Source organism: Phascolarctos cinereus, unplaced genomic scaffold (genome assembly GCF_003287225.1).
Source record: "Phascolarctos cinereus isolate Bilbo 61053 unplaced genomic scaffold, phaCin_HiC Scaffold_4;HRSCAF=312, whole genome shotgun sequence".
Taxonomy (NCBI): Eukaryota; Metazoa; Chordata; class Mammalia; order Diprotodontia; family Phascolarctidae; genus Phascolarctos; species Phascolarctos cinereus.
Genome location: NW_027555847.1, coordinates 727,292,668 through 727,318,372, shown reverse-complemented (window position 1 = coordinate 727,318,372; position 25,705 = coordinate 727,292,668). Strand labels below are relative to the sequence as shown.

General features: G+C 35.7%; 1 protein-coding gene across 1 annotated transcript in view; it reads left to right on the top strand.

Moving 5' to 3' along the window:
• LOC110202586 (vomeronasal type-2 receptor 26-like) overlaps positions 1–24,884 on the top strand; it is a 28,081-nt gene extending 3,197 nt beyond the window's left edge. The window contains 6 exon segments of the mRNA XM_020978827.1: positions 1,917–2,031; positions 2,033–2,209; positions 6,672–7,117; positions 7,119–7,469; positions 20,999–21,064; positions 23,942–24,884. Coding sequence (XP_020834486.1) covers positions 1,917–2,031; positions 2,033–2,209; positions 6,672–7,117; positions 7,119–7,469; positions 20,999–21,064; positions 23,942–24,884 — 2,098 coding nt within the window.
• Positions 24,885–25,705: the final 821 nt, after the last annotated feature.

Below are 25,705 nucleotides of genomic sequence, written 5' to 3'. Positions count from 1 at the left end.
GCTTCTCAAATTTTTAGAGACCTGGCAGGCAGCTTCTCAAGGGGCTTCTTGCAGGTAAAATCAGTTTGGACGTGAACACAAGAGTGAAGGGGCAGATCAAGGGATTCTCTTCTCAGCTACTGCCTCCCAGAAAACTGCTCTGTTGTCCTTAAAAGTGGGAGCTGACAGAAACATTCCCAGGTTGTAAATCTTTTGGAGAATATTGGCATAAATAGGAGAGCTCTTTGATGTGGATTTTCTGCTTAAAATCTGGTTAGAATGGGTAGTCTTTTAAGTGACTTTGACTTTCTGCCCTTCTACTTCTTTTTATAGCAAAGAGAAAGAAGGGAGAAGAAAGGAATGGAAGCCTGGATTAGGTTCTGGTCTTGAAATGAAAACACATTGGGAAGGCCTGACTATGAATGCTATGTGTATAAATTTGGAGGCTTCAAATTTCCCAATCTGTCTCTTATCCTTGTTAATGCAATTCCCTCTTCCTAGGGATAATGATAATGATATTTAAAAATAGCTCAAATGTACATAGCACCATCTCCTCATGGTGCCCACAAAGTGCCCCCTAGCGCCCACTACTCCTGTTACAAGCTTTACAACTATTATCTCATTTGATCTTCACAACCACCATGCCAGAGAGGTGCTATTATTATTCCCATTTTACAGATGAGGAAACTAAGAGAAACAGAGCTTAAATGACCTGCCCAGGGTCACCGAGCTGGTAAGAGTTTGGGGCTGGATTCCAACTTAGCTCTTCCTCACTTCTGGCCAATAGTTGCCACCACCATCCCCCATAGCTACCTGCTCCCTTATAGGGAGCTCCTTGACAGCAGAAAAGAAACAAACAAGCATTTATTCAGTGTGTACTATGTATCAGGCACTGTCCTAAACACATTTGAAATATTACCTCATTTTATCCCCACAACAGCCCCCTAGTAACGATTATTATCCCCATTTTTACCAATGAAGAAATTGAGGCAGACCTAGGATTAAGTGGCTTCCCAGGCTCTGAGGTCGGATTGAAATGCAGCATCCCAGGTGCAGCAATCTGTTCATTCAGATAGTCACCAGGATTTTATTCAGTCTTTACTTTGAATTCCTAGTGCCCTTATTGCTTTTTGCGTATACTAGATGTTTGATAAATGTTTACTCACAGATTAAAGCACATCCAAAATCCAGGAAGCCTCCTCTTATACCTTCATTTGGAAGTAAATTCCCCTCCTACTCAACATTCTTATATTTCTTCTGTACTAGGTATATGCACATATCTTCTTTTACCTTATATTAAAGGCATATGGGCATTTCTTGCCTCCTGTACTATATCATGGAACCTTCTGGGAAGATGGACCATCTGGATCATAGACATTATCTATCACATCATATTAACTCAATATTTATTGGTTGAATAAATGAGTGAGTCTGGCAGGCACGTTTAAGTTAGGAGATACAAGCAAATAGCCATGAATATCATAGGAATCACATGAAGGGAGTAGTATAGGTGTGAAGAGCCTGTTATTAATAATGAGCTATGGCAGACAGGTACAACAGTGGATAGAGGGATAGGCCTCAAGTCAGGAAGACTTGTGTTTAAATACAGTTTCATATACTTGCTGGCTGTGTGACCCTGGACAAATTAATTCACCTCTGTTTTCCCTCAGTTTTCCACTTGTGAAATGGGTGTAATAGTAGCACATATCTCCCAGGGTTGTTGTGAGGATTAAATGACATAATAATTGTAAGATACTGCATACAGTGCCTGGCACCACAGAAGTGTTAGTTACTCTTCTTGTAGCTGTTTTTATTGTTATTGTAAACAAAAATGAGCTGAATTCTTGATTTTGACGATTACATGACAGAAAACTTTCCTTCTGAAATGCATTTTCTCTTCAGGCTTTGTTAGTGGTTTCTGATTCTCTCCCCTTCAGGTGGCTGCACAAAAACTACCAGCAGGCCATGACCATAAGGTCTGCTGTGGAGGAGATCAACAGGGACCCTGTTCTCTTGCCCAACATTTCTCTGGGATTCCAGGTGTACAAGGCCTAACCACAGTGAGGAGAGGACCTTGGAGAGCTCCCTGCGGTGGTTGACAGGAGGGGGTCAGCTAGTCCCTAACTTCAGCTGCAGAGGGCAGAACAAGTCTGTGGCTGTCATTGGAGGAGCCACATCAGCTCTGTCTGTCCAGATGGGGACCCTGCTGGAGCTCTACAAGTATCCACAGGTGGGTGATATTGGGCCTCCTACCTTCTAAACCTTCATCAGGCCACTCCAACTTAGGAGAGAGTGGATGGACGTCTCATTGAGCTACATCCAGATTGCACACAATAGAATTAGAGTTACCTAACCCTGTGGAGGGGTGAGGTCGAGTAGGATTAAGCACTTAGAGAGTGCCTACTGAGTGCCAGGCACTGAGCTAAACATTCTTACAATTATTTTCCTACTTGATCCTCCCAACAACCTTCTGTGGCTCTTGCTGTTATTGTTCCCAACTGAACAAAATGAAAATTGCCCATGGTCACCCCATCAGTAAGTATCTAAGGACACGTTTAAATACAGATCTTCCTGATTCCAGCTCCAAAGCTCTACTCACTGCATCCAAAACCTGTGGAAACGTGGCAAAACAGAGTAAGAATTATCCATCACGTAAGTGGCAGAAGGACTAGGAAAAAACACACCAGAAAATACAAGAGAAGGCAAGCTCTGGAGGAGAAGAGCGGGATCAATAGCACTCAAAGACAGCAACGTGAGTGAGGATCTTGAAAAGTCCATTTGATTTGACAGTGAAGGGATCTTAGGTGACTCTGGAGGGAGCAATTTCAGATAAAGAGTTTAGACGCTGTATTGCAGAGGGTCCGGGAGAAAGTGAGAGGAGAGGAAGAGAAGGTGTTGGAAATATGAATTTGTTAAGTAACTAATCCACAAAGTGGAGGTGAGGTGTAGGACAACAGCTGCCAGGATTAATAGGATCCAGTAAGTTTGTTTCTAGGATTTCAAATGAGGGACGTGAGCATATTTGTAAGTAGTTGGGAAATAGCCAGTAAATAAGGAGAGACAACAGGTTACTGAGAGAGTGGAAATGACAGAGAAGGCAATCTGGTAAAGAAAATTGAATCAGATGGGATCAAGGGTGTATTCATAGAAGTTTGCCTTTACCATGACGGAGGCTATCTCTTCACATTATACAGAAGTTAAAGAGATAGTAAGGGAAGACATCTAGTTATTTTACTTTATGAGAAGTGAAAGAGAACTCATTAAAAATGGCAGATCTCTCTTTATGTCTAGCTTGCATATCCATTTTGACCCTATCTTGGTAAATGGTGGAAGATAGGATATATGCCCAGTTTCTGCCACATATTTCTAGTTTTCCCAACATTTTTTTTACCAAATAATGAATTATTATCCCACTTAATTTGTAAACACAAGTTTATGTTTATTTGTTGCTGTAAATTGTGTGTCTACCATATTCCATTGATCTACCTTTCTATTTCTTAGCAAGTACCAAATAGTTTTGATAATTACTGCCTTATAGTTAAACTCTGGTATTGCTTAACCTTCTTCTGTAACACTTTTTTTTCATTATTTCCTTTGATATTCTTCAACAACAAAAGTTGTTCTTCCAAATGAATTTTGTTATTTTTTCTACTCAATAAAATATTTTTTGGCAATTTAATTGGGATGGCATTGAATCTATGAATTCTTTTGGGCAATATTGTCATTATTATCATATTGGCCCTTCCTATCTATGAATAATTAATATTTCTTCAATTATTTAAATTTTATTTGTAAAAATTTTTTTTATAATTTTGTTTATATAATTCCAGGGTTTGTTTTGGCAGGTGAACTCCCAGGTGTTTTTTTTTTAACTGTCTAGAGTTCTTTTATATGGAATATCTTTTACTATCTCTTCTTGCATGGTTTTGTTTGTGATATATAAGAAGGCTGATAATGTGAATTTACTTTGTATCCTCTTACTTTGCTAAAATTATTGTTTCAACTAACTGTTCACTTAAATCTTTGAGATTTTTCCGAGTATATCAGCATATTTTCTGCAAAAGAGATAGTTTTATTACCTCATTCCCTATTATGATTTCTTCTTTTTTTCCCTCTTATTTCTATTACTAGGATTTCCAATAAATATTAAATAATATTGGTAACAGTATTATTTCAAACCTGATCTTATTGGGAAAGCTTCTAGTTTATCCCTATTAAGAATAATGTGTGCTGTTGGCTTTACATAAACACTTTATAAAAAAAATCAATTTAAGACAAAATCCATTTACATCAATAAATTTATGCCCTTTCAAATGTTTTTTTAATGCAAATGAATGTTGAACTTTATCAAAAGCTTTTTTGCATCCACTGATACAATCATGTCATTTTAAAAAGTTTTATTATTGATATAATCAACTATGTTAATAGTTTTCCTTATGTTAAACCATCCCTGTATTCCTGGTATAAATCCTACTGGATCAAAATGTATAATCTTTGTAATATATTGTTGTAATCTTTTAGCTAGTGTTTTATTTTGGATTTTTTGCATCCATATTCATTAATGAAACTGGTTAATAATTTTCTTTCACTGTTTTTATTTTTCCTGGTTTAGGAATCAGTATCATATTTGTTCCATAGAAGCAGTTTGGTAGGATCCCTTTGCCTATTGATTCAAATAATTTATTTAATATTGGAATTAGTTGAACTTTAAGTGTTGGATAGAAATCATTTTTGAATCCATCTGGTCCTGTTGCTTTTCTCTTAGGAAGCTCATTTATGACTTGTTCAATTTCTTTTTTAAAAAAATAGGTCTATTTAGATATTCTATTTCCTCTACTTCTAATCTAGGCAATTTATTTTTGGAAATATTCTTCCATTTCACTTAAATTGTTAAATTTATTGGCATATTATTGGACAACAGAGCTCCTTATAATTATTTCAGTTTCATCTTCATTGGCGATACATTTGCCCTTTTAGTTTCTGGTACTAGTAATTTGGTTTTCTTCTCCTTTTTAATAATAAAACTAATCAATTGTTTATCTATTATATTTTTCTCATAAAACCAACTCCAAGTTTTATTTATTAATTCAATATTTTGTTTTGCTTTTACTTTCTATTGCATTAATCTCGCCGTTAACTTTTAGGATTTCCAATTTAGTGTTTAGTTGGGGATTTTTAGTTTGTTCTTTTTCTAGTTTTTTAAAAGTGTATATGCAATCCATTAGACTGCATGTCCCCCTATTTGATTGATGTAAGCATTTAGAGATATAAATTTTCCTCTAATCATTGTTTTACTGTATTCTTGGGTTTTGATATGTTCTCACTTTTGTCATCCTCTAATGAAATTATTAATTGTTTCTATGATTTGTCCTCTAACTTACTCATTCTTTAAGTTTAATTTTTTTAATCTCCAATTAGATTTTAAAATTTTATTTTTAATTTATCAAGTAAAACAAGCATTTCTATAACATAGTACAGTAAAAAGATGATTGCGCATGAAACTGCAAATCTACTATACACAACTTGCTATTCTTTTCAATTATACAAGAAAATTATCACATAAATTTCCTTTTTTTCCTTCCCTCCCCCTAGAGATGTGTCTAATGGTAGCCCTAGAGATGGCTACCATTAGACACAAATAAGTGTGTACATATGTGTATATATATATATATATATATTATATATATATAATATATATATGTTTATAGGTATATGTGTATATATATGTTTATAGGTATATGTATATACGTATGTATATTATATGTATAAAATTGTTCTATACATACTTCCATTTATCAGTTCTTTCTCTGAATGCATAGTGTCTTTCTTCATATATCCTTTAGAGTTAATTTGGGTATTTATAATAGCCAAAATAAATTATTCACTCAAAATTGTTTTACAGAAATATTATAATTATTGTATACAACATTTTCTTGATTCTGCTCACTTTGCTCTTGATTACTCTGTGCAAGTTTTTCCATTTATTTCTAAAATAATGGAGCCCATCACAACCATATACCATAACTTGTTAAGCCATTCTCCAGTTGGTGGGCATCCCTGCATACAATATTTTCCCATCATAATCATGTACCACAACTTACTCTTTATTTTTATTTATTTATTTTATGTACATTTCATGGTGACTGTTTCTTTGTGGAGGAAATCTGGAGAGCTTGAAAATTTCTGATCTACTCTGCGATGTTCCCAGAATACACTACAGAATTGTCTAATTTTAAACATAACTTTTATATGTAAAAAAGCCATAAGGGTTATGCTTTTAGCCTCAATAAATATGTCCAAGACATAGATGATCTAAGTATTTTTTTTGTTTTCATAAAAAATACTGCCATCACATGATAAAAATCTACCTACTTTAATATAACACCCAACTTTGGAGTCAAGAAAAAGTATAATAGTATATTTTGGAAGGAGAGAGAAGACCTTCTAGTTGAAGCTGTGATAACTGAAGAATCAGAGAACTCTTTCTTTACCAAGCAAGTGACTAAATGAGGGGAATAACAATGGAGATCAGGATTGGTTAAAATTCTCCTATAACATGGAGTATATTCTAAAAACCACAGCATTTGTCCGCACAAAGGACAACTTAATGAGAGTCTGTAATTTCCCACAATTCTATCGTTACTAGCATATTCATAGAATTTAACATTTCCCATGTTTTTCATTTTGTACAGCTCAGCTTTGGCCCTTCTGATCCCATCCTGAATGACAAAGCCCAATTTCCTTCTCTCTACCAGATGGCTCCCAGAGACTCCTCCTTGCCTAGAGGTATGGTCCAGTTACTGGTATATTTTAAATGGACCTGGGTAGTTCTGGTGACCACAGATGATCTCAGGGGTGAGGAATTCCTTCGTGAAGTGACAGGGGAGATGGCAAAGCATGATGTCTGTGCTTCCTTAACAGAGAAGATCCCTGTCAGTGAGAGATCACATGAAGAATCAGAGCTGTATTTTATGCCCAGGATTATTGCATCTCCAGCTAGGGTAGTGGTGGTTCATGGTGATGCAGATTCATTAATGGTTCTCAGATATTCACAAATGCCATTTTCGCCAACAACTAAGGTGTGGATCACCACCGCTCACTGGGACATAACTATGAGACCTTACTATTTTGACACTTTTTTTTGGTGGAGCTCTCATATTTACATACATGACTGATGAGGTTCCTGGTTTTAAGTCTTTTCTCAGGACAGTGAACCCAAATAAAGAGCCAGAGGACATCATACTTAGTGAGTTCTGGTTGTCAGCTTTCCAGCGCAAGGGGGATTATGAAAAGCAAGAGCTAGAACAGTGTGCCCCAAATGCTACATTGGAAACTTTGCCCATATTCCTTTTTGATATGACTATGTCTGGCCTGAGTTACACCATCTACAATGCAGTGTATACTGTGGCTTGGGCCCTTCATGCAAGGCTTCTGATGAAAACAGAGATTTCATCTGAGGAAGCTAGAGAAAACTGCATGCCTCATCCTTGGTAGGTAAATTTCCTTTAGGAACTGGTCTTGTTTATTGCTGTTTCTTAATATTTTGACAATGGGACTTACACTAGGGCTTTCTGAATTTCTGAACTCTCCTAGTGAACTGACTAGGGCAGCATAGAGTAGAGCTACCACAAAACTCAAAATATGGAAATCAGTCTTTCTCCATTTGTCTTCTGTTAGTTTAACTTTGGAGGACTTTCTAGTCCATTGTTAACATATATTGAACATTAGTCACTTAAAGTTGTGGATTTTTTTTCAAGCTGAAACATTTTGCTGTTTTAAAATACCTCATCCATCTTATATTTGGGAAAATGATTTTTTGAGACCATAAAACACTTTACTTTTATCTCTATTACATTCCCTTTTATTAACCCTAATTCATTTGTAGGATAGAATTGAAATCCTCTCTTTTGCATTCAAAGCCCTTCAACATCTGGCTCACCCAATAATTTTTCAGGCCTCTTACATTTTAAACCCCACTATCAAGTACTTGGACGTGGAGTGACACTGTCCTTCTAATAGATCTTCACACAAAACCCTTCATCTCCCTACTACAAATATTTTCTTTGGCTGTCATGTATGTTTGATATTTTCTCCTCCTTTTCATCTTCTGTCTTCTTTAGCTTCCTTCAAGTCTAGATGAAGATTTCACTTTCTAAGGGAAGCCTTTCTCATCCTTCTTAATGCTACTGCCTTTCTCCTGCTGATTATACCCATTTCCTCCTTTTTTATATCTTTTTTCTATGTAGCTGTTTGCATCTTAATTCCCCTCAAAACTGGGAGCTCCTTCAGGGAAGGGACTGTCTTTTGTTTTGCTATGTAACCACATTTAGCAGTTTCTGGCACATAGTAAATGCTTAATCAATGCTCACTGAGTGAATTGAACCATCCTCCAAACTTCAAGAGATGTTTTGTATCTTGTCTCCATTATGGTAAAATTGGGTTTCCCCCAGTGTTCCAGGTTCAGCTTTCCTCTCTTCTCTCCAGCGATACTTCACTTGGTGATCTTAATAATTCCCATGGTTTCAATGATCGTCTCTACCCTGATGATTCTTGAGTCTTCTTAGCCTGCCCTAACCTCTCTGTTCCATGTGAAATTTACCAAAAGAGTAAATGGAGGAAATTCTCTGAGCAAGATAATAGTTTATAAATAGGTCACCAAACCTACTAATAAAGAATGAGTTCAATGTCACAGCCTCTGGCCAAAACCTGAATTTAACCTTCTTAACCAGGCTAACCCTGAATTTAATATCCAAAACATTTTTATATGAATAGAAGAAAGAACAGAACAAAAATTATACAATTGATTATGAGATAGGCAACATCATGGAGTTTGAGAATAATGACTGGTTACATTAAAGAGTGAGTGTAGCTCACACATTAGATGAAGATCACCTCTATCTCTAAGGAATTCTGTTGTGAATCTATGAGTCACAGCTGCATCATTATGTCACTGATAGGGACCCATGTTTGTGGACAAACTGGTGCCTAAGGGCTTAGTTAAGACCATCTTTTTTAAAAGATGGGACAAGCTCAGTTAGTTCAGCCTCTAAGGGATACAAATCTTGCAGAAAATGTGGAGACAATATTTTATGAGAATAGCGAGAGCAGAGTTTTTCTATAGCTAACTTTGTGGAGAAGCTTAAGTCTTTGATATCTAAGTTAAGGGAAAGAGGAGCCTGAACTTTTGCAAACATGAATTTCTGCACTTAGAGACAGAAAAGAAGCTATAGAAGACAAAATCTTGTTACAGAATAAAATCACTCACCACAGCAAAATCAAATATAAAATACAATATCTGGAATTAATTCTATCATCTCTGTTAACCTCCATTTTTGCCTCTTCAGCTGTCTATTGTACATCTTAAATGAGATGTTCTGCACACATCTTAAACTCCACATGATCAAAACTGAAATTATTCCTCCAAAGAATTCCTTCTTCCAAACTCCATCTTGAGGGTGATATTCAAATCACTTCACTGACCGCTTTTGGTCCACTGGAATGCGTTCTTAAAAAATACATGTTATGTCCATGCACATAGTGAACACAAATCAAAGGACAATGGTCATGAGGCACACATGTGTCCAAGGCAACTCTGACCTTCAGAACTGTGGATTTGATGTTCTTTCCATAAAGTCCTCTCGAAACTGTATGCCGTATTTTGTAAATAAACTGATCAACTAATAGACTGTGCCTGCTACTTCTCCAAGAACATTTTGGTTCTGTTGGGTAGATCATTCTGTTGGACTCTCTTGAGCTTGCTCCTTGATGGCAGCTGAATTCTTCACCACCTTCATCTCCAGCCTCAGTTGCACTCCTTTTCTGGGAACTTCTGGACTCTTTTAAAAAGAACAATGACCCCTAGCTTCGGACTGGGAGAAGCCTTCTGAGTTCTGCTCCCTTGAGAGCTCAGTTCTGAGATTTGCCAGCTCCCAGGCCTTTCACTTTGACAACTCTTCCAACAGCAAGACTGGACCTCCTCAGTGAGAGAACTTGCCTTTACTAACAATGACCGTCCAATTAATTTTCCAAATACACATCTCTGCAAACTTGGCCATAACCAGGCAATGACAATTTCCTTCATAATCTATGGGTTTCAGTGTTGCCCATTTAGAAAAAAAAATCTAATGTTCTCCTCTTTGTCTATATGATTGAATGGCTAGGGAAAAAGGAAAAAGTCAATCTATGCTCTAGAGACAAGTTTGTTTTCTCTAGTGGACTTTTCATATGCAAATTAAAAGACTCAAAGTCTCTCATTTTTCAAGTCAATCATTTAACAGCTGTTTAATTTATTAGGTGCTTTCTTTGTGCCAGACTTTTCAGTAAACACTGGGGATGTAATAACAAAGAATTAAACAACCCTTACTTTCAAGTCATCTAGTTAATCAGAATTTATTAAGCATTAACTGTACGCCAGGCAGTGCATTAAGTGCAAAGATATCCCCATCTTCCATTACCTTAACTTCTAATGGAGAACAGAACAAGTATATACATTAATACATATATCTTTACATTTAAACAAAAGGGTACACTGAGGAAAATCTCCAAGCAAGATAACACTTACTAGCAGATGCATTCTGCCTGCCAATAAATGAGTTAATAGTTTGCCTACATTTATTCCAAAGATCCCAAGCAAAATAATTTTTTTTGTTTCTATAGGTTTGGGAGAGACTAAGAATTCCTTATTGTCTGAATTCAGGTTCAAGATAGCAGCCCTGGCTTTTGGACAGTAAATCACTCATTCTTAAAAGGATATCTTGTGGTGTAAAGATATCATGTCCAACTCCCTTGCTTTCATACACATTCCCCAAAGCCAGTTAAATTCCTTGAGGCAAGAAGAATTGAATTTTTAAAGTTAACCGATCATTGTCCAGCTGAACTCTGAACTAAATTCAGAGACAAAGTACTGTGACTTAAGCAATTACAGGACAAAAGTAGTTATAAAAGAAAACCTATTACTTGTAAATAGAAGAAATAATAAATAAAGGATACAAGACCATTCTTAATCACTCATACATACGCACCATAAACACAAAGTATATAAATACAAATATACTATGCATAATAGGTTGTTTTAAGCTTCCCCGCAATAAATTGCTCCTCTGGGCAATACTGCTCCCCTTTTTTTGTTCTTCTACGGTGTTTGTACTAAACTGAAACTTAGAGACAATCACTATAAGGACATTGTTAGGAAGTCTTAACATTTGGGCTGAAGTTGGGCTCTCTGACATAATTTACATTCATATTTATCTCTAGCTAATCCCTGGCATAATTGGCAAGGTAAAATTTAAGTTATCAGAAACATTTGGGTAAAGAAGCAAAAAAAGTATACTGCAGTTCCTATTGGTAGACAAGTACCAGAAAGAAAAGTTGGGGAAAGAGCAGACTTCTTTGAATTTTTCGGATTTAATCAAACAGTAAATTACTATAGTGGTTGACTACTGTGTCTTGCATACCTAACTTATTCCACTGATCCACCACTCTATTTCTTAGTCAGTACTAAGTAGTTTTGATGATTGCTGTTTTATTATACAGTTTTAGATCTGTTGTGGCTAAGCCACCTTCCCTTGCATTCCTTTTCATTAATTCTGTTGATATTCTGGACCTTCTGTTCTTCCAGAAGAATTTTGTTATTTTTTTCTAGCTCTATAAAATAAGTTTTTGGTAGTTTGATTGGTATGGCACTGAAGAAGTAAATTGATTTAGGTAGAATTGTCATTTTTATCATATTAGCTAGGCCTACCCATGAACAATTGATATTTTTCAATTATTTAGATCTGACTTAATTTATGTGAAAAGTGTTTGTAATTATGTTCATATAGTTCTTGGGTTAATCTTGGTAGGTAGACTCACAAATATTTTATATTGTCTACAGATACCTTAAATGGAATTTCTCTTTCTATGTCTTGCTGCTGGGTTTTGTTAGTAATATATAAAAATGCCAATGATTTTTGTGGGTTTATTTTATAGCCTGCACCTTTGTTAAAGTTGTTTATTATTTCAAGTAGTTTTTCACTTGATTCTCTAGGATTCCTTAAGTATATCATCATATCATCTTCAAAGAGTGATAGCTTTATTTCTTCTTTGCCTATTCTAATACCTTCAATTTCTTTTTTCTTCTCATGGTGACTTGTTGCCATAATCTCTTTGCTTATATTTTATTTTATTTTATTTACAAATTTTGCTTTAATATTTGTTAGGGAAGTTGGTATGTTATTTTCTTTCTCTGTTTTGGCTCTTCCTGGTTTAGCTATCAGCATCATATTTGTATCATGGAAAGAATTTGGTAGGACTCCTTCTTTACCTATTTTTCCAAATCATTTATATAGAATTGGAATTAATTGCTCTTTAAGTGCTTGGTAGAATTCAACTGTAAATCCATCTGACCCTGGAGATTTTCTCTTCTGGAGTTCATTGATGGCTTGTTCAATTTCTTTGTCTGAAAATGGGGTTATTTAAGTATTTTAGTTCCCCTTCTATTAATCTGGTCTATTTATATTTTAATAAATGTTCAACCATTTCACTTAGATTGTCAGATTTTTTTTAGCATACAGTCAGGCAAAATAGCTCCTAATTATTGTTTTAATTTTCTCTTCACTGGTGTGAATTCACCCTTTCATTTTCATACTGATAAATTGGTTTTCTTATTTCTTTTTGTAAATTAAATTAGCCAAAAGTTTATCTTTTTTTCCATAAAACCAGCTCTTAGTTTTATTATTTATGTATTTATGTATTTATTATTTAATTCAATACCTTTCTTAATTTTGATTTTATTAATCTCCCCTTTGATTTTCAGAATTTCTAATTTGGTATTTAATTAGGAACTTTTAATTTGTTCTTTTTCTACCTTTTTTAAAGTTTCATGTCCAATTCATTGATCTCCTTTTTTCCTTTTCATTCATGTAAGCATTTAGAGATTAAAAAAAAGAATCCCCTAAAAACTAATTTGATTGCATCCCATAAGTTTTGGTATGTTGTCTCATTATTGTCATTCTCTTGGATGAAGTTATTGATTATTTCTGTGATTCTGTTGTTTGATCCACTCATTCTTTAGGATTAGATTGTTTAGCTTCTGATTAATTTTTAGTCTATCTTTCCATGACCCTTTATTACATGTAATTTTTATTGCATCATGATCTGAAAAGAATGCATTTAATATTTCTGCCTTTCTGTGTTGGATTATGAGGTTTTCATGGCCTAGTACATGGTCAGTTTTTGTGTAGATGCCATGTACTGCTGAGAAAAAGGTGTATTTCTTTCTATCCCCATTCAATTTTCTCCAGAGTTCTACTATATCTAACTTTTTAAAAATCCTATTCACCTCTTTAAATTCTTTGTTTTGTGGTTAAATTTATCTAGCTGTGAGAAAGGGAGCTTGGGATCCCCAACTGATATATTTTTGCTATCTAATTTCCTCCTGTAACTCACTTAATTTCTCCTCTAAGTATTTGTATGCTATATCCCTTGGTGTATATATGTTTAGTATTGATATTACTTCACTGTCAATTGTACCTTTTAGCAAGATGTAGTTTCCTTCCTTATCTATTTTAATTAGATCTATGTTTGCTTTTTCTTTGTCTGAGATCAAGATTGCTACCCTCGATTTTTTTTTGTTTTACTCCAGCTGAAGCATAATATATTCTGCTCCAGCCTTTTACCTTTACTCTGTGTCCATCTCTCTGCTTCAAATGTGCTTCTTCTAAAGAACATATTGTAGGATTATGGTTTTTAATCTGCATTCCATTCACATTCACAGTTATAATTACAAATTGTGTCTTTCTCTTCATCCTATTCCCCCCATTTATGCTTTTCTTTCTGCTTTCTTGCTTCCCCTCCTCATTAGTATTTTACAATCTGCCCTTTTTTTATTGACCCACCCTTCCTTTTCTTTCCCTTTCTCTGTCTACTTCCTCTAAGGTAAGATAGCTTGGTATACCCAACTGAGTGTGTATGTTATTTCCTCTTTGAGTCAAATCCAATGAGAGTAAGATTCAAACAATACTCCCCTCCCTCCTTTCTTTCTTTCTTTCTGTCTTTCTTTCTTTCTTTCTTTCTTTCTTTCTTTCTTTCTTTCTTTCTTTCTTTCTTTCTTTCTTTCTTTCTTTCTTTCTACTGTAGTAAGTCTTTGTAACTCTTTATGTGCTGTAATTTACTCTTTTCTGCCTCCTGCTTTCCTCTTCTCCCAGTACAATCCTTTTTCTCTTCTTAATTGAGTAATTTTTTATCATCAGATCAAAGTCAGCTTATCCTCACACCCTCTATGTATACCCCTTCTAAATGTTGTAATAAAGATAGAGTTCTCAAGATTTATAAGTATCATCTTCCTATGCAGGGATGTAAACAGTTTAACCTTACTAAATTATACATGTTTTCTTCCCTTTTAAAATAAATGTTTATGCTTCTCTTGAGTCTCATATTTGAAGATCAAATTTTCTGTTCAGCTCTGTTTTTTTTATCAGAAAAGTTTGTAAGTCCCATATTTTATTGAATGTCCATACTTTCCCCTAAAAGATTATGCTTAATGTTGCTGAGCAGTTGATTCTTGATGGTAATCCAAGCTCATTTGCCTTCCAGAATATCATATTCAAGCCTTCTGATCCTTTAATGTAGAAGCTGCTAAGTCCTGCATAATCTTGACAGTTGTTCCAAAATATTTAAATAATTTCTTTCTGGCTGCTTGCAGTATTTTCTCCTTGACTTGATAATTCTGTAATTTGGCTACGATATTCCTTGGAGTTTTCATTTTGGGATTTCTTTCAGGAAGTGATCAGTGGATTCTTTCAATGAATATTTTACCCTCTGTTTCTAAGATATTAGGGCAGTTTTCCTTGATAATTTCTTGAAAGATGCTGTTCAGGCTCTTTTGTTCATCGTGGCTTTCAGAGAGACCAATAATTGGTATTTTATATTATCTTCAATTTTTTCATTGTCTTGATTTTGTTTGGCTTTTTCTTGATGTCTCACACAGTCATTAGCTTCCACTTGCCTAATTCTAATTTTTGAGGAATTGTTTTCTTCTGTTAGGTTTTGTACCTCATTTACCATTTGTCCAATTCTACTTTTTAAAGAGTTGTTTTCTTCAGAGGATTGGTTTTTTTTTCCATTCAGCCAACTGTATTTTTAAAGGAATTGTTTTCTTCAGTCAGTTTTTAACCTTCCTTTTCCAAGCTGTTGACTCTCTCTTGCATACCTCTCATTTCTTTTCCCAACTTTTCTTCTACCTCCCTTATTTGACTTTTAAAATCCTTCTTTTTTGTCAAATAATATATTTTATTGAAATCAACATCAATTTCATTACAAAAAAGAAACCAAAACATTTTAAAAACTGCTTCTCCAGAGAATCTGGAAAGTGGATGACATTTTAGATGGATGATTTTCTTTCTGATGACTCTTCCTTTTTTTCTTGAGCTGTCTTGTCTTTCTCCATCTTCCATCTTGAAACATAAAATCCTTGAGCTCTTCCAAGAAGGCTTTTGGGGCTTTGAACCAATTCATATTCCCCTTTGAGGTTTCAGATGTAGGTATATTAACAATGTTGTCCTCTTCTGAGCTTGTATTTTGATCTTCTGTCTCATCATAGTAATACTCTATGATCAATGTTCATTTTTGCTTTTTGCTCATCTACTTTTTTATTTCCCAACTTTTAAGTCTTAGCTTTCCTGCTAGAACACAGGGGGCACTGTCCCAAGCTTCTTGTGCTGAGGCCTCAAGTGCTGGCAGCTGGAGGTTGTATAGGTCTGGGAGCTTTCCTGGTGCAGAGCTAGGGTCCTATTGGTGATGTCTGGCATGTGCTGAGGCTAGCCTGGGTTTTTTGTATTTTCCTAGGGCTACACTGAAGTACATGGAGTTCTGGCTGATGGAGGATGCCTGCTCAACTGGGGCTGCACTGAAGCATGTGGTGGTTCTCTGAGCTGGAGTCTGAGGGTTCCCCTGGCTATATGAAGGCATGTCAGGGGTCCCAGTGTTAGTGTTTGGCTCTTCCACCAACTGTGACTCAGAATCTCCTACTGGTTTGCTGAAGTGGAGATTGCTGCTGACTTGCTGGGACACTTCCTATCCTGGAATGTGTTCTCCTTTTACCTGAGTAAAACAGACCTTTCTTGCTGATCCTCCAAGTTTCCTGGGCTAAAAAACTGCTCTACCTCATCTTTCCACTGGCTCTGATATTCCAGGATTTTTCTTGGGTGCTGTTTTCTGTTGCTGTCTTTTTTTTTTCTTTCAGAGGTCAATATTGGAGAGTGAGAGCAATTTACTCTCCATCATTTTCATCCAACCGGTCTTGATATTTATGAATGTTCTGACCCAGTTGAGTAAATGCAGCATTGTATACCAAATATCTAAAAGCTGCCCACTCATTTTCTGCTACACTGTTGCCAATCAGGTCTTGGTTCAGTTTTCCCTCCAATTTGGCAAGGAACTGTTACCACTCAGAAAAGCACTCTAATCCCTTGACATTAAGTTCTCTAGCAGATGTCTTGCCTTCAGGCCACTGTTTTTGTTGAATGTGAATGTTTAGGTGAAGACAACAAGTTTATGATCAGTCCAACACTCTGCACTACACATTGCCTTTGTCACTCTCACATACTGTCTGTCTCTTCTTCTAACAATGACGTAGTCTATTCAATGCCAATATTTGCTGTGAGGGTGCATCCAAGAAGTTTTATTGCTTTAAGGTAAATGGAAGACAATGTTGGTGATAAGAAGGTCATAAGATGCACAATTTTTCAGTAGTAAGTGAGCATTGCTGTTGCTCTTTCCTACTTCATTGCTTCCAAGGACTCCTTGCCATGTCTGGTAGTCTTGCATTAAAGTCACTCAGAATTATAAGCTTGTCCTCTTTTGACATACTGATGATGAGGCTCTCCAGGTCTTCATAAAATTTTTCTTTGACCTCATAAGGATTAGTCATGGTAGAAAAATAGGGACTGACGATGGTAGCATGGCACTTTCTTGCAAGTGGCAATTGTTTTGTTATGAGCCTGGAGTTCACTTCTTTTGGGAGGCATACCAGCTGGTTGACTAGATTAATTTTGACTACTAAACCTAGGGTGGCATTCATTTGCCAGCCTTGTTCCACTCAGCACTGGTATTTGGAAGCGATATCTGCTGAGTTCTCCTGAAACAAGTGCTATTCATCTTTTAGGTCTCCTGGATTTCATGTTATTCATAAATGTGCATACATTTTATGTACTAGTGGTGAGTGAAATCATCTTTCAGAAGTTTTTGTACTTTTTTTGTATTTTGACATGAAACGGATCCCCACATGCTGAGATAAACAAGCCAGGGTTGGGTAAAGCAGACAATTTTTAGGCTGCTTTTTCTAGTCCCTTTTTCAGACCAGAAGGTAAGTGGTTTAGTCCTTAAAAAACTTTTCAGACACCTGGGGGTTTGCCAAATACCACTGCTGCTTCCAGTGAGAAGATGACTCTATGGCCTGGGCTGCCATTGTGATAGGCACTTGCCTACCATCACAGGAGTTTGAGAGAGGTAAAAATTGTAAAGTTGTGTGGGTTTAATAATTTCATTAAACAGAACGACAATATTGAGATAACATATCAAAACCTATGGGATATAGCAGAAGCAGTGATTAGAGGAAAGTTCTTATCTCTAAATGTTTACATCAGTAAAATAGAGAAAGAGCTCCCTAATGAATTCAGTATACAATTTAAAAAAAAACTAGAAAAAGAACAAATTAAAAATCCCCAAGTAAACACTAAATTGGACATCCTAAAAATTAAATGTGAGATGAATAAAATTCAGAGAAAAGAACAATGAATTAATAAATAAAACTTGGAGCTGGTTTTATGAAAAAACAAACAAAATAGATAAATAATTGGTTAATTTGATTTAAAAAGAGAGAGAAGTAAACCAAATCACTAGTATTAAAAATTAAAAGGGTGAATATATCACCAATGAAGATGATATTAAAGCAGTTAAAAGGTGTTATTTTGCCCAATTACATGACAATAAATTTAATAATTTAAGTGAAATGGAAGAATATTTACAAAAAAAAATTAATTGCCTAGATTAGAAGATGAAATAGAATATCTCAATAGACCTGTTTTTCTATTAACATTTTTATTTAAAGTTTTCCAATCCAAATTCATTCCCTCCCTCCATCCCCTGCTTCCTTTCTGAAATGGTAGGCAATCAGATATAGGTTCTACATGTACAATTACATTTCCATATTGGTCATTTTATACAAGAAGATTTGATTAATATTTTTTTAAATGAAATAAAGAAAGTGACAAACAACATGCTTCAGTCTATGTGAAAATGATATCGATTCTTTCTCCGGAAGTGGACAGTGTACTTCATCATTAGTTCTCTGGGATTGTCTTGGATTACTGTATTTCTGAGAATAGCTAAGCCATTCACAGTCCTTCATCGAACAATATTGCTGTTACTGTGTACAACATTCTCCTGGTTCTGTTCACTTCACTGCGCATCAGTTCATATAAGTCTTTCCAGGTTTTTCTGAAATCATCTTGCTCATCATTTCTTTCTTTCTTTCTTTCTTTTTTTAGGCAATTGGGGTTAAGTGACTTGCCCAGGGTCACACAGGTAGTAAGTGTCAAGTGTTTGATCTGAGGCCAGGTTTGAACTCAGGTACTCCTGACTTCAGGGCTGGTGTTCTATCCACTGCACCACCTAGCTGCCCCTTGCTCATCATTTCTTAAAGCACAGTAATATTCCATTACAATCATATAAAAAAAGCTTGTTTAGCCAGTCCCCAATTAATAGGCATTCCTTTGATTTCCAATTTTTGGCCACCACAAAAAGAGTTGAATAGACCTGTCTTAGAAAAAGAAGTTGAACAGGTCTTAAATGAGCTTCCTAAGAGAAAAGCACCGGGACCAGGTGACTTTATAAGTGAATTCTATCAAACATTTAAAAATTAACTAATTCCAATGTTAAATAAATTATTTGGAATAATAGGTAAAGAAGTTCTACTAAACCTAATTTATGAAACAAATATGACATTGATAACTAATCCAGGAAGAATAAAAACAGAAGAAGAAAATTATAGGCTGATTTCACTAATAAATATGAATGCAAAAATCCTGAATAAAATACAAGCTAAAAGATTAAAATAATATATTACAAAGATTACATATTATGACTAAATGGGATTTATATCAGGAAATCAAAGATGGTTTAACACAAGGAAAACTATTTACATAATTTATTGCATCAATAATAAAAGCAAAAAATTATATAATTATATCAGAAGATGCATAAAAAGCTTTTAATAAAATTCGACACTCATTTCCATTAAAAAACATTTGAAAGCATTGGTATAAATGGATTTTTACTTATATAGATTTTTTTAAAAAAGCATTTATCTAAAGCCATGAACATGCATTATTTTTGATAGGGATAAACTAGAGGACTTCCCAGTAAGATTAGGTGTGAAACAAGGGTGCCTACTGTCATCAATATTATTCAATGTTGTATTGCAAATCCTGGCAATAAATATAAGAGAAATTGAAGAAATCAGAATAGGGAATGAGGTGATAACACTATCATTTTTGCAGATGATATAATAATGTTCTTGGAAAATACAAAGACAACTAAAAAGTTGGTTGAAACAATTAATAGTATTAGCTAAGTAGCAGGATATAATATAAATCCACATAAATCATCAGCATTCCTATATATCACAAACAAAATCCTGCAAGAAGATATAGTAAAACAAATTCCATAAAAAATAACTCTAGACCAGGGGTTTAGATCCTTAAGTGTGGCCCTTTGGCTGAATTCAAACTTCACAGAACACATCCCGTCAATAAAAGATCCAAGGACCTATAAGACCAATGTGACCTCAAGGCCACAGGTTCCCCAACCCTGCTCTAGACAGTATAAAAAACCTGGGAGTTCACATGCCAAAACAAACTCAGGAATTATATAAGTAAAATTATATGAAAAAAACCTTTTTATGCAAATAAAATCAAATTTAAATAATTGTAGGAGTACTCATTGTTCATGGCTAGGCAGGGCCAATATAATAAAAATGACAATTTTACCCAAACTAATTTATATATTCAATACCATTATAATTAAATTATCAAAAAATGAATTAGAAAAAAATAATAAAATCCATTTGGAAAAAACAAAAAGTCAAGAATATCTAAGGAACTAATAAAAAACATAAAGGAAAAAGGTTTTGCAGTAAAATCATAAACTGTATTATAAAGCAGTAATTATCAAAACTATCTGGTACTGCTTAAGAAATCGAAAGGTAGATCAATGGAATAGAGTAGACATACAATTTACAGCAAAAAATAAACATAATAACCTGGCACTTGAAAAGTGTAAATACTTTAGAGTTGGGGGTAAGAATTCATTATTTGGTAAAAATTGTTGGGAAACTGGAAAGCAGTATGGTAGAAACTGCACATGGACCAGTATCTCATACCATTTGCCAGGGTAAGGTCAAAATGGAGGCATGACCTAGACATAAAGAGAGATATTATAAGAAAATTAGAAGAGCAAGGAACATATTATTTATCAGACTTATGGATAGGTGAACAATTTATGAGTAAACAATAGAGAGAAAAGTTAGGTGTAAAATGAATAATTTTGATTACATTAAATTTAAAAGTTTTTGTGCAAATAATACAAATATATCCAAGATTAGAGAAAACAGGAAATTTGAGGGAAATTATAGACAGGTTATCAAAAAAAAGTCTCATATCTAAAATACGTAAACAAATTGTCAAAACTTTAACATAGAGTTGCATGAAGTCATCGGCCTCACTGTCTTCCAGAGTCATCACAGTTCAGTGGCAGAAACAGAGTCAAGATGATTTATGATGGCTAAGGATGCAGTAGAAGATCTTGGTGTCTTTGAAAGCTCTAAGCACTCAACAGAGCCTGGCTCATCTGCCTTCATGGCTGTTGGAACAAATTGCTCTTATCTGCCCATTGCACCAAGGGAAGTCTTCACATGCTTGGAGTAGACACTCCCCTAATTCACAGGATTGCTTGAGGCCCTTCAGTTGCCCTGAACCTGGTTTAGCCCATTTGCTGAAATGGCTTACCAGGCCATGGCCACTGCAAATACCATAGCTTCTTGGAGCCACAGGTGAGAGTTAGGTGGATTAGGTAGACATTAAAGGTGAAAAGCAGCCCTGAAAAGGGCTCATCAGCCCTCACATCAGAAGTACAAGCCTTCCCTGAACACACCCTACAGCCATATGATATAAACCACCAAAGAGAGTCAGGCTAAATATATGATATAGGGACACAAACCTGGAAATAGACACACAACCAGAGAATGATATGTGACATTACTACATTTTGTCAAATATAATCAACAGTATATATATATATATATATATATATATATATATATATACACACACATATATATACACACACACACAAACATATGTACATTTATACAGTATGTGTATATATGTTGTGTGTGCATGTGTGTATATCTATACATAGTGTATATATAGTGTATATATATTATATATGCATACATATGCATGGGTGTGTGTGTGAATGTATGTATCTACGATATGAAATAAAGTTTTCCCTTATCCCCTTCTGGATCACCAAATACTGTCCTCATTTTGAGGCTGAGCATAGTGAGTGAGATAGGGAACTATACTGCAGCCACCTCACACCCACCTCTCAGGGGCAAATGTTCAATTTTCTCTGTGAATGTTTACACAGAGGAAATCAGCCAATGATGTCAATTAGAGTTTAATTTGTTCTATCTATGATTTAACAAAAAGATGTAGAAAACGTTAATAACGCGCCTAAAACTTATAACTGGGTTGTGCATATGTTTTATTTCAAAAAGCCAGTGGTTAAAATTTTACCATTGCATCCATGAATGAAGATGACTAGCATTTAGACATGCCTGATTATCTGCAGGTGGTGATATGAGATGTGGGGGAGCTGACACAGAATGTCAGGTTTCTTCTGTATAGAAATTCCAGGAGAGGAAATTGACCAAGATAGGGCTGGAGTTGGTTATCCCACTGAAAGGGGCTCAGGTAGACAGAAAAGCTGAAGTGGATGATGAGACACAGAAGAGCTGAGTTCCAGGTGGGAGTCTGAGGTTGGAGAGTGATTGGGAGATAGGAGTGATTTAAGATAACAATTGGAACCTGCTGGGAAATTAGTCTTATGAGGAAGGAAGGAATTTGGGAGAAAGGTCTAGTTATACAGGTTGTGACTGACAATGGAAAAAGAGATAGTGCAAGGACAGAATTTTAATGGAGTGGGTGATTCTTATTTCAAGTCCTGCTCAGGAGGAATGTGAATCCACTGGGTGGAATAAAACAATATTGAAGAGTAATTACTCTTATTCTCTGCAAAGTATCAGATTAGTTTCCAAAGAACATGTGCTGAATGGAACCAGTGTCACTGCAACATGCCAACCAAGGGAGACTCATTGAAGGATTAATTATAGAATCTCATGGAAGGGATCTTAGCCCTCATCATTTTCAAATGTCTCATTTTATCTATGAAACCCATAAAGTGACTTGACTGCTCCAAACCTGATGTAGGCTGTGCCAAGAATAATGCCTATGTCTTTTGACTTCGGGTCTAGAGCTCTTTTTATTAAGCCATAATGTTGAGTTCACATAAGGAGTAAGAAATGCAGAATAACACATAACAAATGTACACCATTACAGGGAATAGTGCACTTCAAAGGTAATCATGACAATCATGAGCTCAGAAAAAAACCTGAATGATGCAGCAGAAATGGTGCTCATCCTGGAGTCTAGAAGGCTTAGGGTCAAGTCATATTTCTGAATATTGGCTCTGGAACTCAAGGCAAATAAAGTTATCCCTCCGTGCTCCATGCAAATTTCCAAAGCAGGAGTTCTTGGCCTTTTTTATGTCATGGTGATCTGTGAAGATTATGAATCCCTTCTCAGAATATTGTTTTTTTAATTTAAAATGGAAATACTAAATTTCATGCAGAATTAGTAAAAATAATAATGTATTTTTATGCATCCAAATTTGTGGACCCTCTGAAATCCTCTCACAAACCTATTTGGAGATGTGTGGCTCCCAAGTTAGAATCACTGTCTAAGATTATATTTACAGACAAGACACCTCTGCCTACATTGGTAAATAATGATATGGTGTTCCATAAAGTTCACAAAACACTTTATAAATATTGTCTCATTTGAACCTTACAACTACCTTGAATGACAGATAGTATTATCTTCACTTTACACTTGAGGAAACTGAAGCAAGCAGAAGTTAAGTAAGTTACTCAGGGTCACTCAGTTAGTAAAGGTCTGAGGTCAGATTTGAAATCATCTTCCTTATTTCTTGCTGCCTCCAGAAGTCAGAGTAAAGACCTGAGAAAGATTTACTCTACTGGTCGAATCACAACTGCATTTTAAGAAATAAAACAACAAAAATATTTAAATGCACATACAGTCTCATGTCTGATAGTCAAGACATGTTTGATTATCAAAAGAAATAAATTATACAAGGAAAGAATGAGGTACAGATAAGCTTTTCTATGAATGCAGATAACTTAATTCATGATAGAGTCCTTCAGGCATTGGGACTAGGGTTATTTTCATTGTTTTTGTTAATAAAGCATCTAAAAGTATTTTACTTCAGTGAATACTATGTAACAAATGATCTTCTGAAATCTACCCAGAGTAAACCAGCTCTAGAACACCTTGCTTTATTAGGTCATGCATAATGTTAATCACAATACAAGCCACCATTAGCAAAATGTGGTACACTAGTTACAGATCAGGAAAGAGGCAGTAGAGTTATTAAGCACACCCAAAAAGCCAAGCACAATGCTAAGTTCTGGAGATACAAAGAAGAACAAAATAGCTCCTGTATTCAAAGAATTCAGCTTTTAATAGGGAACACAGTATTCAAATGGTAAGGTAATGAGAAGCTATGTAGAGTAGATGGAAAGTAACCTCAGAGAGGAGGTCACTAGCAGTATCTCCTCCTGTACAAGACAGGATCTGACTGCATTTTCTTCCTCTTCAGATGTGGACCACTGTGAGAAGTGCCCAGAACATGAGTATCCAAATAAGGATAGAGATCACTGCTTCCCCAAGGTTGTGACCTTCCTGGATATTGCAGAACCTGTGGGGATAACACTAGCATTTATAGCTGTTTCTTCCTCTCTCCTGACAACTCTGGTTCTCTGGGTTTTTGTAAAGTTTCAAGACACTCCCATAGTCAAGGCCAATCACCAGGCTCTCAGCTATACTGTCCTCAGCTCCCTCACCTTCTGTTTCCTCTGCTCCTTGTTTTTCATTGGCTGTCCCACTGCAGCCACCTGCCTCCTCAGACAAACAACTTTTGGAGTTGTCTTCACTGTGGCCGTGTCCTCTATTTTGGCAAAAACCATTATGGTGGTCCTGGCCTTCAGGGTAACAAGACCAGGGAGTAGAATCAGGATGTGGGTGCAATCTAGGGTGTCCAACTCTGTTGTCCTCATCTGCTCTGGAATCCAGGTGATTCTCTGTGGTATTTGGCTGGGAACTTCTCCCCGCTTCCCAGACTTGGACCCATACTCTGAACCTGGTCACATCATCATTCAGTGTAATGAGGGCTCTGATATTGCCTTCTACTGTGTCCTGGGCTACATGGGCTTCCTAGCCCTGGGCAGCTTTACTGTGGCTTTCCTGGCCAGAAGCCTGCCTGACACCTTCAATGAAGCCAAGTTCATCACATTCAGCATGTTGGTGTTCTGCAGTGTGTGGGTCTCCTTCCTCCCCACATATCAGAGCACCAAGGGTAAGGCCATGGTAATTGTAGAGATCTTCTCCATCCTTGCCTCCAGTGCTGGGTTACTGGGCTGCATCTTTATTCCCAAGTGCTATGTGATCCTACTGAGGCCAGAAAGAAATACCCAAGAAGGGATAAAGAAAAAAGTGGGTTCCAAGGGCTGAAATTATTCTAGGGCATTGACTCACAATTCCTTCCAGAGGCATAAAAAGTTTCAATAATAACCCACATCAACATTGGATGCCTCTGATTCACCATCTCACCGGTATTTATTTGAATGTCAGCTGGTTCTTTTTCCAGGTCCTCACATGTTGTCAGAATCCAGGTTTTACTGGTGAATGTTTAACAAAGAGGTCTCTGAAAATGTACCACAAACTTTTTCATTTAATCTGCATCATTAACCTTTTAACATCACCTTTTCTATACTACTCTCTTCTTCAAACACAAGCTATACCCTGACCCCTGAATCAGTGAATCAATTCCTTAGAGGCCAGTGCTCTAACTTCTACACTGTACTGTTTAGGTTATTTTTATCAATGATTTGGATACATGCAAAGGAGATATCTCTATCAATTTTGTAGATAACAGAAACTCAAATGAGATAGCTAATGTAATCAAGGACAGTCTTCAGGTTCCCCAAATCCTCTAGTTGAGTAGAACATTAGGCATAATTGAGTCAGATGGAATTTAATAGGGATAAAAATAAGGTATTACATATTGGTTCAAAAATCAACTTCACAAATATCTTTTGGGAGAGATACCAGCATACAGCAGTTCATTTGGGAAAAAAATCCAACACAGGGTTTTTGAGATGGGAAGGAATGTGATTAGTGAAAAAACAGATCCCTATGGGACAATTTTATTATGTAACAGTCTGGTAAGCTAATGTTATCTAAGGCTGAATTAAGTTACATGTCTACTATTTGTTAGAGAAATTCAAATTAAACAAATCTGAGGTGCTGTCTCACCCCTATCAGACTGGTTA